This window comes from Phaethon lepturus, unplaced genomic scaffold (genome assembly GCF_000687285.1).
Source record: "Phaethon lepturus isolate BGI_N335 unplaced genomic scaffold, ASM68728v1 scaffold8307, whole genome shotgun sequence".
NCBI lineage: Eukaryota > Metazoa > Chordata > Aves > Phaethontiformes > Phaethontidae > Phaethon > Phaethon lepturus.
The window spans coordinates 57,508-71,090 of NW_010553986.1; the positions used below are offsets into that span (position 1 = coordinate 57,508).

The 13,583-nt window shown below is 34.9% G+C and overlaps 1 protein-coding gene across 1 annotated transcript in view; it reads right to left on the reverse strand.

Annotated features, from left to right (window-relative positions):
- Positions 1–13,583, reverse strand: part of AP4E1 (adaptor-related protein complex 4, epsilon 1 subunit) — a 21,160-nt gene that overhangs the window by 5,106 nt on the left and 2,471 nt on the right. Inside the window, 13 exon segments of the mRNA XM_010291682.1 lie at positions 1–66; positions 1,190–1,325; positions 3,386–3,500; positions 4,254–4,556; positions 5,241–5,359; positions 5,499–5,611; positions 7,059–7,198; positions 7,485–7,594; positions 7,684–7,806; positions 9,860–9,933; positions 10,548–10,714; positions 11,242–11,401; positions 12,215–12,336. The exon segment at positions 1–66 is cut by the window's left edge and continues 34 nt beyond it. Of these exon segments, the coding sequence (XP_010289984.1) occupies positions 1–66; positions 1,190–1,325; positions 3,386–3,500; positions 4,254–4,556; positions 5,241–5,359; positions 5,499–5,611; positions 7,059–7,198; positions 7,485–7,594; positions 7,684–7,806; positions 9,860–9,933; positions 10,548–10,714; positions 11,242–11,401; positions 12,215–12,336 (1,748 nt within the window).

A 13,583-nucleotide genomic window follows, 5' to 3' on the forward strand; every position in this document is an offset into this window, starting at 1 on the left:
TTCTTTGGAAGATAGCCTTCTTTTCCCCATAGCTTGCGTACTCCCTCAAGTTTCAGAGTATTTGTCCTAAAAAGGCAAACAAAACAAAGCAGGATCAACTGTATGAACATAAAGACATACTTACATTCATAAAAATATGCCAACACTCTACTTTAAACACCATTCACTATTTTGGTACTTTGACATACACAGTGAGTAGTGGAATATAAATGAACACTTTTGCATCTGCATGAAGTTCTATGTCAGTAATATCATTCATTACTTTTAAGACACACCACAAATGCGAACGTGGACTAAGCTATGTAGTCCTAAGTATAGACCTATACTAAGTCAGCATTAGACACTTGCAGCCAGTAGTAGACTGTGTTTGCCAACTCCATTGCGAGTTTCAGATTACATTTATAATGTATTTGAATAATTTTTTTTAAAGTGAATACAAGCAACACAGTATCTATCTTTCTCTACAGGAAAAAGATTCTGGGAATCTCCGATATATTTAAATAGTTTTGCTGCTGATTCCATAAAAAATAATTTAAGTTGACATAAGAGAGCGAAATTTAGAGACCTAGGAAGTATTTTTCTTTCTTATTAAAAGTGTTCATTTCTCAGACACCCTAAACTCTAGCAGAAGTTAATTCAACAGACACAGGCTAAATGCTGAAAGTCCTATAAAAAAAGCTTCCAAGATTTCCTGCATACCAATTTACCAGAGTATAAATTAAGTTATTAATTTGTATTAAACTATGAATATTGAATTCATTTGTAGTGTTCTAAAATGTAAGGAGGAGTATCTTACACTGCAAGTCTTAGCCTCACTTTTATCTAAAAAAATTTCCTTAAAAGGCACGTTATTTTAAGCTCATAAAAAGTGTGGCCCATAAGAAAAAGAAAGAAGCCAGAGTAAAAATACTCAATCATGTAATCATCAGGTATTCCTGTCCCAATTTTACCGCATTAACTATCACTTAATTTGTAGTTTGTGAAGAAAGCAGAAAAACAGTCTAACTGCATTCGCTTTTTTTTCCTAGGTATTTCAAAGAAGGTGTCTTCTGAATTTCTTTTTACATGATAGAGGTTTCCAAGTTTAACTGTATTCTTTTTAGTGCCATGTAATGAAGAAGCAAAGACACATGATACTGACAAGAACAGAAGCTTAAATGTACTTCACCTCAAACACAAATTAACTCACTCTTTATGCCCAGTCTCAGCACTATTACCAGACATATCGGAACCAAAAGATAAACCAGTGGGGGACTGCCTGCCAGTGACACCAGATGAGGACACATTTGAAGCAAATGATAATCCATAAGGTTCAAAATTCAGAGCTGCAAGACAGACAGAATCTTAAAATTAAAATGAGGCATGAAAAGGTAAGAAAGAAATCTATTTTCTGAAAATAGATATGCTGCACTGCTGCACTTCTCAGGCTTCCCATTCAGAATCCTGTCTTCATTAAAAATGGATGTTTCTGTTCTTAGGTACTTGTTACTCAAGTAAGTTTTTTAGACACACAGAGGATTTATCTAAAACACGTATTCATTTGGTATTTGGTTTTAAATACTGAAATTAAAGAGAAATAGTGATTTTACAGCGTATCACTAAAACATCTGACAATGCTTCGTATTTGTAGGCAGAAGTACTGTACTGGATCTAAATAAGTGGGCTTTTCCATTTGTTCATGAGCCTAAATAACATTTTGAGTCCACAACATTTTGTCCATATATCACTGTCTGCTTTGCAAACATACTTGACACTTTGAGTGAAAGTCATTTCCACTAGGACTTTCAAATCAGGATCAGAACCAGCCACCTTAGCTATGCTTTACGAATCAAACTGTAGTTTGAATAGCTTCTAAAAACTGTTTTGGACTATAACATAAGAAGTTACTGTTACATACAAAGCAGAGCACAGACTATCCTTTGCAGCCCTGGAACTATCAAGGGGTACAGTCCCTTCCCCTTCATCTCCATCCCAGCCTTACTTTCTTCTTCCCAGCAAAGTGAAGTAGCAGGGCAAAGATGGTGGAGGACAGAAATCCCCTGATAAAGGATGAGGCAGTGCTAAGGAACTGTCCCGTCCCATAAAGAAGCGAGAAGGAACAGAGATCCAAAGGGCTTTGTGATAAACAGCATCCACATAAAGATATTCAAACTCTACCAACCCATAAATTTAGTTATCTATAAACAAAGAATTTCAATAAACTCAGACAAAGTCTAGAAGGGGAGTCCACTGAATATTCTATGCCACCTGTATCTTACCTCCTAGAATATTTGTGTATCAGTGAAAGATGCTAATGAGTACTCTTGACTACTGAGAAAAAACAGCAATTCATAATTCGGTTCCTACAATTTTGCAGGGAAGCCATTGTAAGAACACCAGAGTGCTAAATGCATGTTCTTCAGTAAAGACCACTAATTTCATTCTCAACACCTCAGTATAAAGCACTATTATGAGCTCAATCTGACATACAGTAGATTGTATCCCACATTCGGCTTTACATGCATGGAAAAAAAAGCATAGAATATTCAAGTTTCAACATATTTGACCTTGTTCAACACTTCACCACCAAAATTTTTAATTTTCTAGCAGGCTTAAAGTGGAAGCTGTAGATGTAACACTGTAAATTTATAATTATCTCAGAAAACTGTTAAATTCTGCCAAGTTACACATGCAAGCAAATAGACAATATTATTTATTGTATGCATTAACCTGTGCAGTCAAAATAATCTTTTAAAAATGGTGATTGTAGATAATGGAGCGTACAAGACTAATTTTTCTAATTCTTCAACAGTAAAGCTGAGGAATGTTTTAGAAAAGCTTTCCAACCTCAAACTGAATCATTCAGAAGTGTCTGAAAGAAATCCTTATGTGACAGGCTACAATGAAGTAAACTAGTATTTCTATGGCAAAGTAAAAAAAAAAAAAAGTACTATAGGTAAAGTTATGGGTTATTTTTAAAGAAAAGCACATACCGCTGTCTTATCTGTACCTACACTAGGTAAGAAATGTAAGATTTGTGTCATAAGTTCATAATGGTTATTATTGCAAACTATAATTTCACAGTCAAGACCAAGTGCTTAGTAAAGTTAGGAACCCTTTGCTTTCACTTTAATAATCCCAAATAAATTTAAAATCCTACAGACCAGCAGAGATTATAGTAAAACATTCTCATCTGCAGAACAGCAACTTATGGTAAATGAACAGCTACATATACCAGCTAGACAGATGTGGACCTAAAATCTAAGTTGAACTTAGCTAAGTCTACAGACAAGAGATGTATTAAGATAACATTACTTTAAGAAAAATAATAACGGTGTACAGATTGTTTGTGAATATTTATCAGGTAATTTACCAGCTATTTAATAAATGCAGTAAACTAAGTCACCTTTTTCCTGAGAAAGTTTCTCCTGTTGTCTCTGGTGATGAGGCTTATACGGTGCTGCACCACGACCAAGTCCCTCAGCCACAAACCCATCCAGAAAAGATAAGGAAGCATCTACCTACACAGTATTAAGAAAAGTGACAAAGCAATGAAAATATTTTCTCTACATGAGCCTGATGTTACCAGCAGAATAGTGTGTCTTATCAGCAAATCAGGATCTTCTCACATCTCCCATAATACAGCAGCTTTACTGGTAGGTAACAGAAATTGTTAAGCAAGTATGTTGAAACAGACTGAGCTACAGATTTGTAGCTTAACTCTTCTGCTATTGATTTTTTTTTTTTTTTTAATCTAAACAAGAAAAAAAAAGGGAAAAGGCAGAGTGGAGTTTTCCCACAATGGTTGATCCCACACTTATATGAAAATATTTAACTCAGAAACAACCCCCTCAAAAACCTCAGCAATATTATTTTCCATCATTTATTGTAGACATTTCAGTGTCAAGCTCAGTAGTTTCTAAATAGGAGGCAAACCCTCTGAATTAAAAAGCATGACCATATCACTAAAGAAGGCCTAACTTTTCTTTAAAAAAAAAAAAGACATCAAAAAATAAATCAGTGTATGAAATAATTTTGTTAAAATCTACTCCAGCTTACTAACCAAACACCACGGTTCTTTATCTTTCAGTATAGAACATTATGATTCATCACATACATCTGAAAAAGTATGTTTCTGAAAATTCACTTTAAGCAGACTAAAGACTGGCACCAGTCAGAACTGTCAAATATCATTCATTCTGAAAACACTAACAAAATATTCAACCCCCCAAACTACAGAGGTTCATGAAGAACACATATTGCAGCTGTCTTACCACCATGTCATTGCAACTGGCATCAAATGGAAGCAAGTTTTTCATCAGTGCTTTGTCTTCACACAGGCGCTTCAATTCAAAGGCAAATTGTCTCATGCAGGTATCTAGAGAGTTGCTGAATTCTTGGATTAGTATGTCAACTGTTTTCGAACAGGAGGTATGTGATGCTATCTTGGTGACTGCAGCCATTACCCACACTTTAGTTTCAGAAGTAACAAAAGTCTTCTTCAGCAGCCTATGTAGCTTTGTCAAAGTAATTTCTGGATCAACATCTGTCACAAGGCTGGAATATTCCCCCAACACCTATTCAAAAAGAACAGACAAAATATGCATTTAGTCACACAGAGCAGTGCTTTCAGTTTTGAAATTAGAATGTCGTTCTAAATAACACCACAATAAAATCGGCCTCACATTCAAGAAACTATTACTTAAACATATTCTAAATTATTTCATGATTTTGTGTTTTACATGTCAAAGGCTTGAAATGATCTTTGTGTTTACCTCAGCAGACTCCAACTTTTAGCTTGAAAAGAAAGCTGAACGTAGTAATTAGGCCCTTACAAAACATACTGCAGCCTCTTACTTGGGTGGAAGCTGAAGCTTACCCAGGTACCAGACAGTATTAGCACAGCACTGGGCCAGTCACCTTCAAGGCTAAAAATGCATTTCACAACCACATCTGGCCTAATTCTGATGAAGACAGAAAGGCTCTCAGCATGCAGTCAGATTCGTGTGTCTGCTAAGCCATTCCAATAGTCACCTGCCTTAAAGGGAAGTCAGCTTTTCCACAAACTATGACAAGCTAAGTAGTCCTTGGGCACCAAAAGAGGTCACTAAAAATGTATTTCAGCACATTATATTGACTTTAAGTAAAAGCATAATATTCACAGATAAAAATAAAACACTTAAATATTTATTAAAAACATCACCACCTTTGACAGTTTCCTCATATGCCTGTATTCAATTTTGACCATGTGTCTACCTTACCCAACTCATGACTTGAAGGAATTTCTGTGGATACAACGCATCTTCCTCTTCAAGTAATGCTAAATAAGACTGTACTGCATACATCCGTAGCTGATCATCTTCTTTTCCATCATCAAATCCTAGACAGAAAATAATACATACTTTGCCCGAAACACAAATAACACCTCCCATCAAATACTTCACAGTGCATTTTAAGAAAAAAAGCCAGATCATTACGGAACACATCTAATTCATCAGAGCATTCAGGGAGTTACTCACCTTCAGCCAACAGCCTCAGGAAGTTGTTTGGGATATCAGGATGCACAACATCACCTCCAACTGAAAACACAGCATTCATTGTTTGGATGAACCACTCATTGTCAGGAGCATATGTGTCCAGATGTTAAGGAATAAAGTGCTAAGACATAACTTTTTCTTTCCTATTTAGTGCATTTCCTAAGGAAACAATTTCTCCACAAATAAGCTACCCATCTTGCTCTCCCCAGTAAGGTGGGGGCCTGATGGCTAAATACCAGCTCAATCTAACTGAAGAGGAAATATTCCTGTATCTTTTGTAAAATGTTTCCTGTAAACTTCATGAAAATTGGTGGTCAGGCAGAGAAGTCTTCAGTTCCTGCCCTGTTGAAAAAGCCTGTGCATGAACTTAACAGCTATCCATTATGTGCAGTTTGCTGGCTTGTCAATCAGTACACCTTAAGTTCTTCATAAATAAATGTCAGAATGAAAAGTAAGAGTTTAAGTAGCCTTCACACAGTAGGAACAGACATGTTTGCACAAGGATTTAGCTGTGGAAACCTGTCCTACTGTATTTTAAGTTCACACTTGTTCCATGCCAGCTTTCCAGCATAATCTTTTGAGTTTGTTTACCCAGTAACACTTGATCAATGATAGACTAGCTGTCCTTTTCAGCAGTGTTTTTCTGTTGTTATATACTATACATATGTTGTATACTGAAAAATTATAAACATTTTGAAGTACTCCACAGAAAGCAACATCGCCTTTTTTTTTTAACCACATTTAAAGTTTGATCAGCCTTTGCTAACTTTGGAAGTTAGTTTCTGCCTTCCTTCATATAAATCCTGAAAATGCACACTTACTGAATGGAAATTTTCAACAGTACAGAAACATTACTTATTGTCTCATTTTTGCATACTTCATAACAACACAGCTTTTTTTTGTACACTACTATGTGCCAAGTGGTGTACAAATAGGATGGTAAGGTAGCTCTCCAGTACCTTACTTTGAGCTTACCACTCAAATTATCAGACAAGAATACATACAGAGAATCAGGCAGTGGCAAGTCTAACAGCAACACCCACCATATGCCAAATCACTAATCATCACTTCCACCTTTTTGGCATAGTTAAAGAATTTTTTATTTCTACAGAAATGTGTTATTAAAATCCATACACCAACGAAGAGTTCTCTGATAGCAAGATCACTCCCACAATTACAGAACAGCACTCAATGTAGCACTGAGGCATCTCTCTCCATGCAGTGGTATAAGACTTCAAAGTTTTAATTTAAAAACACAAGGTTTTAATGCTAAACTCACAAGCCAAAATAAAGTATTTTGAGTGCTATTACTTTCTCTCAGTGAAATACAAGAAACACTGTGGTCATTTTTGTATGCATTTTCTTTTGCAGATTTTTTTTTTGCATGTGAAAGAGTGGAAAGTACAGCTGTAACACTTCCTACTTCAAAGGATCATGAAAGATGCTTTGAAAAGTACGAATGCTACATTTGCCTGAGCTCTGACTCCAAAGTTTCAGAACAATAAAAGGACATTTCTCAGCTAGTTTAGAAAAAAAGGATATTTCTCAGCTAGTTCTGCTATTTTGCCAACTAAGTTGATGATAGCATATTCTTCTTTGCTTTCTTTTACATAGTCAAGCATCTTCTGTACTATGACAATTACATTCTGTCCATTTGTAATTCTATAGAGAAGCTCTAAAGTCTGAAAGAGAAAGCAAAAAATATATTTAATTTGCTCTGATGACTCAAAAAAGGAAGCAGACAAACAGAAACACTTTACTATGGTGCCAAATTGAGCAACTGCCTTTATTTGGCAACTCTTACATGAAATACACTGCTTATCTACACAGCTTGTCACATTAATATTGTTTGTAACTGCTGTCTCACCATAACTTAAACATAATATGCCTTTTATGCTACTCATTTTAAAAAACGTACAACCCATCTTATAAATTAACTTAAGTTTTGATGTTTAGAAATTCACTGACCTCCCTTTTAATAATGGGATCTGGATGGTCTAGACATTCAATTATTGTCATCTGGTGCTGAAGTGCCAGGTTAGGATCTTGCTGGATAACATAGGTCAGAGCCTTTAAACCTAGAACATAAGCGATTGAAAGTGATATAAGAAAATGTATCCTACCGTGACCAAATTAAAGACATCTTAATGAAATCACGTATCCTTACCTAAGTATTTCAAATTAATTTTGGGTGACAAAACAAATTTTCCAATGCACTTGGCAGCCTTTTCAAGTAGTTCAGATTTGGGATAAATTGTATAAATTGTTTGGACACATTCAAACAAGATGGCTGCAGGGGGAAAGAAGACACATAATTAGTGTGTATTAAAGACTTCTATAATGCAAGAATTTAACAAGCAAACAAGGTCATTGACTGTATCAAGAAATTTCAGCGCTGTCTCACCCCCACTGAATCTAACTTCAGAGTACCTACTGGCATAAGTACAAACAGGATGAAAGACTATTTCCTTGAATATGTATATAATTTCAGTTAGCCTTTGCCATTGTGCATACAACTTTCTGTTGTTAAAAGTTCTCCCAGTCTTGAAGGGTCCTATAGTTGCGCTCAAGGGACTGGACTGGGACGGTCTTTAAAAAGCCAATGGGAATTATAAAGGACTTGAGACAAAATATTTTTTCAAAATTCGTATGATTTCTTAGCTACTACCAACAGTCAAAATCATCCCAAGAACATCCTTATTAAAGAAATAACTCCGAATATTTGAGAAAAATCTATAAGTAAACTGAACAACACACAAAACGTAATTAATCCTTTGTGGCAGCAATTCCGGCAGAAATTCAGACCCAGTTACTCTCCCCAAGTTAATTGGCATTTAAAATCATGATGTAATTTTCAGTTGTTCCTGTAATTCAGTCTCCAACTGAACTGTCCAATACACAACCACCTACTCTTCTTAAGCATTATAAAACTAAATCTGAGAAAGACTAGCATATTAACAACTCAACTGCCTGCAAGAAGCAAGAAACATACAGTAACCAAGGACTTTCTGTAAGAAAGAGTAATCACTCAGAATTATGTTTTTCTTTTGTTCTGGGATCATCAACTAAAGTTTTATAAAAAGCTTATCATGTGTGAACAAAAACTACATGCCTAAATTTTATGTCACAGAATCACTAGGTTGGATTTTGTAAATAATAAAACTGCCCATTTCAGCCTCTTAAATGCTTAAAACAAATTTAATGTTTAACTCTTAGCAATTGCAAGTGCAAATTGTACTATAAGGCACCACACCTCCCAGTATCTTGTATGTTCTTGCCTGAAAGAATAGAAGCAATAAACCGAATACACTAAACATCTGACAGATGCTTCCTCATTTATTATTTACTGAAAGAGAATACTTCCCCAAAACTCCCCTCTTTAGTGCAAGTGAAGCTTACACAATGCTTTACAAAACACGTATCAAGTAAGCATTAGACATCTAGAGCTCTGGGCCACATTCCTTTCCCCTCTCTCTCAGGATTGTTCTAAAAAAGCGTCAATTTTCTTTCTATTCCGTTAGCACAGGCACTTTGGCAGTATCTACAGGGCTTTACTTTAACAATAAAATAATGAGGGGGAGTTAGAGGTTTGTTTTTTTTTTTTAAATAGTGAAACAGCTCTTAATGTAGGGTTCTAAGAACATCAGATCTGGGTGTTTAGGGAGGTATTAAGACCTGGGGAAAGGAAGGCAAAGAAAAATCCAAATAAATTGCTCAACTTTCAATTAGAAAAAACTTTACAGTGCAATTATTCCTTTTTCTTTGTTCTAGCAACAAATACAGCTTTCTCTACTAAGAAGATAGTGACATTAACATAGCCTTCTGCCATGTTCTAGAAATTTTAAATTGAGATGTGTGCCAAAAACATCTTTTCACAAGCATCACTGTCACTGAACCCTGGAGGTGTATTTTTTATTTACTGTGGATAGAGTAAAAGCCCTACACAGCTGTAAAGAACTGATGCTGTCACTCACACACTTTTTATTAACTTTTTCAGGGGAGTGAAAAGAAGATCTAAGCATTCCTAATAAACAGAGCTGTGTCATTAGGATTTTTCCTTTATCATTTATTTCAACTTAAGCAATGGTCACTAAGAGCTTTCATGAAGTTAACTTTCTGTATTTAAGGGCAAGGACAATGCAAACATAGGATAGACGCTTTTGAGTCACGATTAATTCCCGGTAAATAAAAATGTTTTATTCCAATGATAAAAAACAGCAGAATACAGTTGTTTATTAAGAATATAATTAGATTTTTCAAAAGTACTGCATAAGTATTTTAGCACGTTCAACTACTCATATTTTCAATCTTTCTTTCAATCTACATAAAACAACCTCACCCACCGTATGTAATATTATGATTTATCTCTGCTCTTCTTAAAGATTCATCTAGAACATCATACATCAATTCGCTTGTCCTGTTTAACAAGAAAAAAAATTTTAAATTATTTGCAGCACTAACAAGCACGTAGTCTTATTTTGCCAAACAGCTCAAACACTAGTATTGGAATCTGTAACACAAATTATTCATATCCACAGATTCACTTTAACATGACATCTAATAAAATGTTCGCAACTTTCAAAAGAAACATTTACCATATCACAAGAATAAAAACACTTCCCTCACTGCTTGTATTAAAAAAAAACACCAAAAACATCAACAGGAAAAGAATCATAGACAACCAGGTCCTCACAAAATGACACCACTTTTCAAAATACCGTTACTCTGGATTTTCACACAGTTGTTTGGTAACCTAATAACAGAAGTCCCAGAAAAATATATTTCAAACATATTCCACAATAACCAATTGTTTAGCCAATCCAGAAGCTAGGAAACAAATTTTGCAGTTTGAAAAGTACCTGCTTACTATATTGGTTGACAACAAATGTGTAAGAAATTCAACACTGAAATCCTCTTATTAAAAAGAAAAAAAACAAAACAAAGACAACCAGAAAGCTATGAGGTGTACCTCAGTCATGACTGTAGTCTTTGTACCTTCAAAATATTAATTACAGAGAAAGATCTGGTTACCTTGGATCATCTTTTCCTAACAGCCCCAATATTCTTAAAAGCTGAATTTGTAACCACGGCGCTGGGACACTGTGATAGTTGAAGTCAATAGGGAGCTTTCCTCCCACTACCTGCTTTAGGATGGTTACAAAACTCCCAGTCAAGTCCTTGTATCCAGATGAGTTTTCCTACGTAATGAAAAAGAAATACAATTCAAATATTTTGATACAGCACCTCAAAAGTAAAAATAGTCTGCAACTTGAGTAAGGTCAAAATACCTACACTAATGGTTTCACTTCTTTAAGTCAAACTTCTACTCTCATCCCCCAACGCCTGTAAGCTCTTAACTTTAAATCTATGCTATTTTCTCACCCATTTGCAAAGGGAGTGAAAGTACTTGAAGGTAACAGTAAAAAAAAAATTACAAGCAAATTTCAGCAAACCCTTTAACACACTGTAGAAGTTAGATCCTCTAGCTAAGGACACCATCTGAATGCTAAGCATTCGGATCATACAAGAAGTGGATCTGTCAAGCTAAATGGAGAGCTAGCAAAACCAAACATAACACATATCGTTGATCACATAAATTAACTTTTCTAATGGTTACAAGTAAGTTTTTTCTGCAAAATTTCTGTACAGTACATTGTGTATTTAAAATTTAAAAATATATAAAAATAGCTCCTAAGTTCAGTTGTGCTTCTAATTCTTTGCCTACCTTAATAATTTGAAGATAAATATGCAAAGAAGCAGCCATGACTCCAGCATCCCTATCACATAAGGCTTTCCGGAACTTATCATGAATATGCTGAACTTGGTTAGGAGCAATGAGATAGAATTTATATAAAGCTTGAACTGCTTTTCTTCGGATAATTTCCCTGAAGAGAAATGAGATTTACACAAAACAAAATGAAGCTGCTTGTGTATTTGAAGTACTTGTCTTACCAAAAGAACTTGCACTTGTTATTTCCACAGCAATGTAAAATTACGTGGCCAGACATCAGAATATCATGATTTCAAGAGAGAGGAGAACCCATGTTTTACATATTTGATAACGAATGATTTTTCAATACCATCTAAGTGAGGAAATAACATAGCAAACTTAAAAGCATAGTAAAGCCTGATGTCAGATTGACAATTCAAAAGAATGGCCACCAAATAAACAATGAAATTGGCCACTGCTAATCTGTTGTGGTCACATGTGCAACTCCAAAAAATACCTGTCTAGAAGTTACTGAGTCAGTTCATTCTGCAGTTCCCTTTGTAATCAACACAACACTTAAAATGTTACCCTCTGTGTATGCGATATTATAAATTGAGAATCAAACAATTCAAGGGTATTGATATCTGCAGATACGTTTTTATCAAAGTTCCTATAAAGAGCTTTATAAAAAAAAGTATCAGTGAAGTACTTCAAGGATCCTAATCTGTTTCTCCACTTATTCCACAAACACTTCTTCATCCACGTATTTGTCAAAAGTACTGCAATAAAGTCAATTATATTTACCTATCAAAACCAGCAATGAAAAAATTAATACTTACCCAATACTCAGCCAAGACTACAAACAAATGAACAATTTCTGAAGATAATGATTAGAAAGACCAACTCATAGAAAAACACACCAGTTTACTAAAACTACCTACAAAATTAAATCATTAGACCACCTGAGATTCTGTAAATGAATACATACTTAGAATGCTGGAGCTTGTCTTCTATTAGAGGAAGAACAGCTGGAATCATCTCCCGTGGAAAGATCTGGCTGACAACAGTTAATGCCATGCACACCTCTACTAGATTAGTGCTCTGTAAGTCCTGTTACAATCATTGAAATAAGACAGTAGTTTTTTATTCAGACTTAAAATCTGCATAGATATACCCCAAATCTTTCACAAGCAGGCTGAATCTAGCTCACCTACACAGCCCACCTACAGCAAACATCCTGCTGCCAGCTATCCTGGTGTCTGCTTGTGTTTGAGAAGTGTCAGCTCTCACTGAGCTAACGGGGTTCTTTTCTTCTCTTGTACAGGAATAAGGAACAAGCAGCTCCCCCATATTCATGTGTTATAGAACTACATTCATATTTTAAACATATGCAAGATTAACACATAGAGCTACAATCAATGTTTGTTTACTGAAATAGTTTGATGATTGCAAAACTATGCTGAGTGCCCAGTTGGATCAGTGGGATAAGTCACTTCTCACAGAACTCAACAGTATACTCTAGTGCTTTCCATCTAGCCCAAAGAATTAAGAAAAAGAAAAAAGAGCAAGCTCAATAATACTGCCAATTACATATTTGTACATGAAAATAAGACATTATCTACTCCCTAAGCAGCAAATGCAAATTACACATAACATTCTACCAAGAAAAATTTCACAGTCTGTTCCAAATACAATTAAAAATAGTACATATAGCTCACTGTAACCTTAAACCAAAAAACGATGAATTCATGAAATACAAGACTAGAATTATTTTTCAAAACAAATGAAACATGTAAGATTCCCAGCTTACATCATTATTTGCTCTGGCCATTTGTCCCAGACAGGTTTTCATCCTCATTTTGGTTTAGTTCTTTGTGGACTCTCATTTTTCACTTTTTTCTATATCCTTACTAGTTTCAAGTCAGATTTTTAAATATTATAAAATAGTTTTCAATCACAACAAAATAAGCACCTCTTTCAGTCTGTAATTTATGTGACTTTGGCCTACTGTAATATAAAAGGAATCATTACACAGAAAGAGTCATATAGTAAGTCACAATTGCCCCATGTAAGAGGCAGTAATACAGGAGATGACAGGTATGAAATATTATTAGTTAGTAGATTTTCAGTGCCACCCCAAAGCATATTTCCATTTTCTATCAAAATTATCAAAAGAACTCAAAGAAGACAACAGATACTTGCTGGCAGCTAAAAGCAAAAGTTTACATTGAAAGATGCATGCATGGCTCCTCCCGGAGTTGAGAATGTATATAATTGGTACATTTTATAAAGGAAATTTTACAGTATATCTCCTTTGAAAAAAAATTTAAAATATGGCTTTTACAACAGGAAAGCCA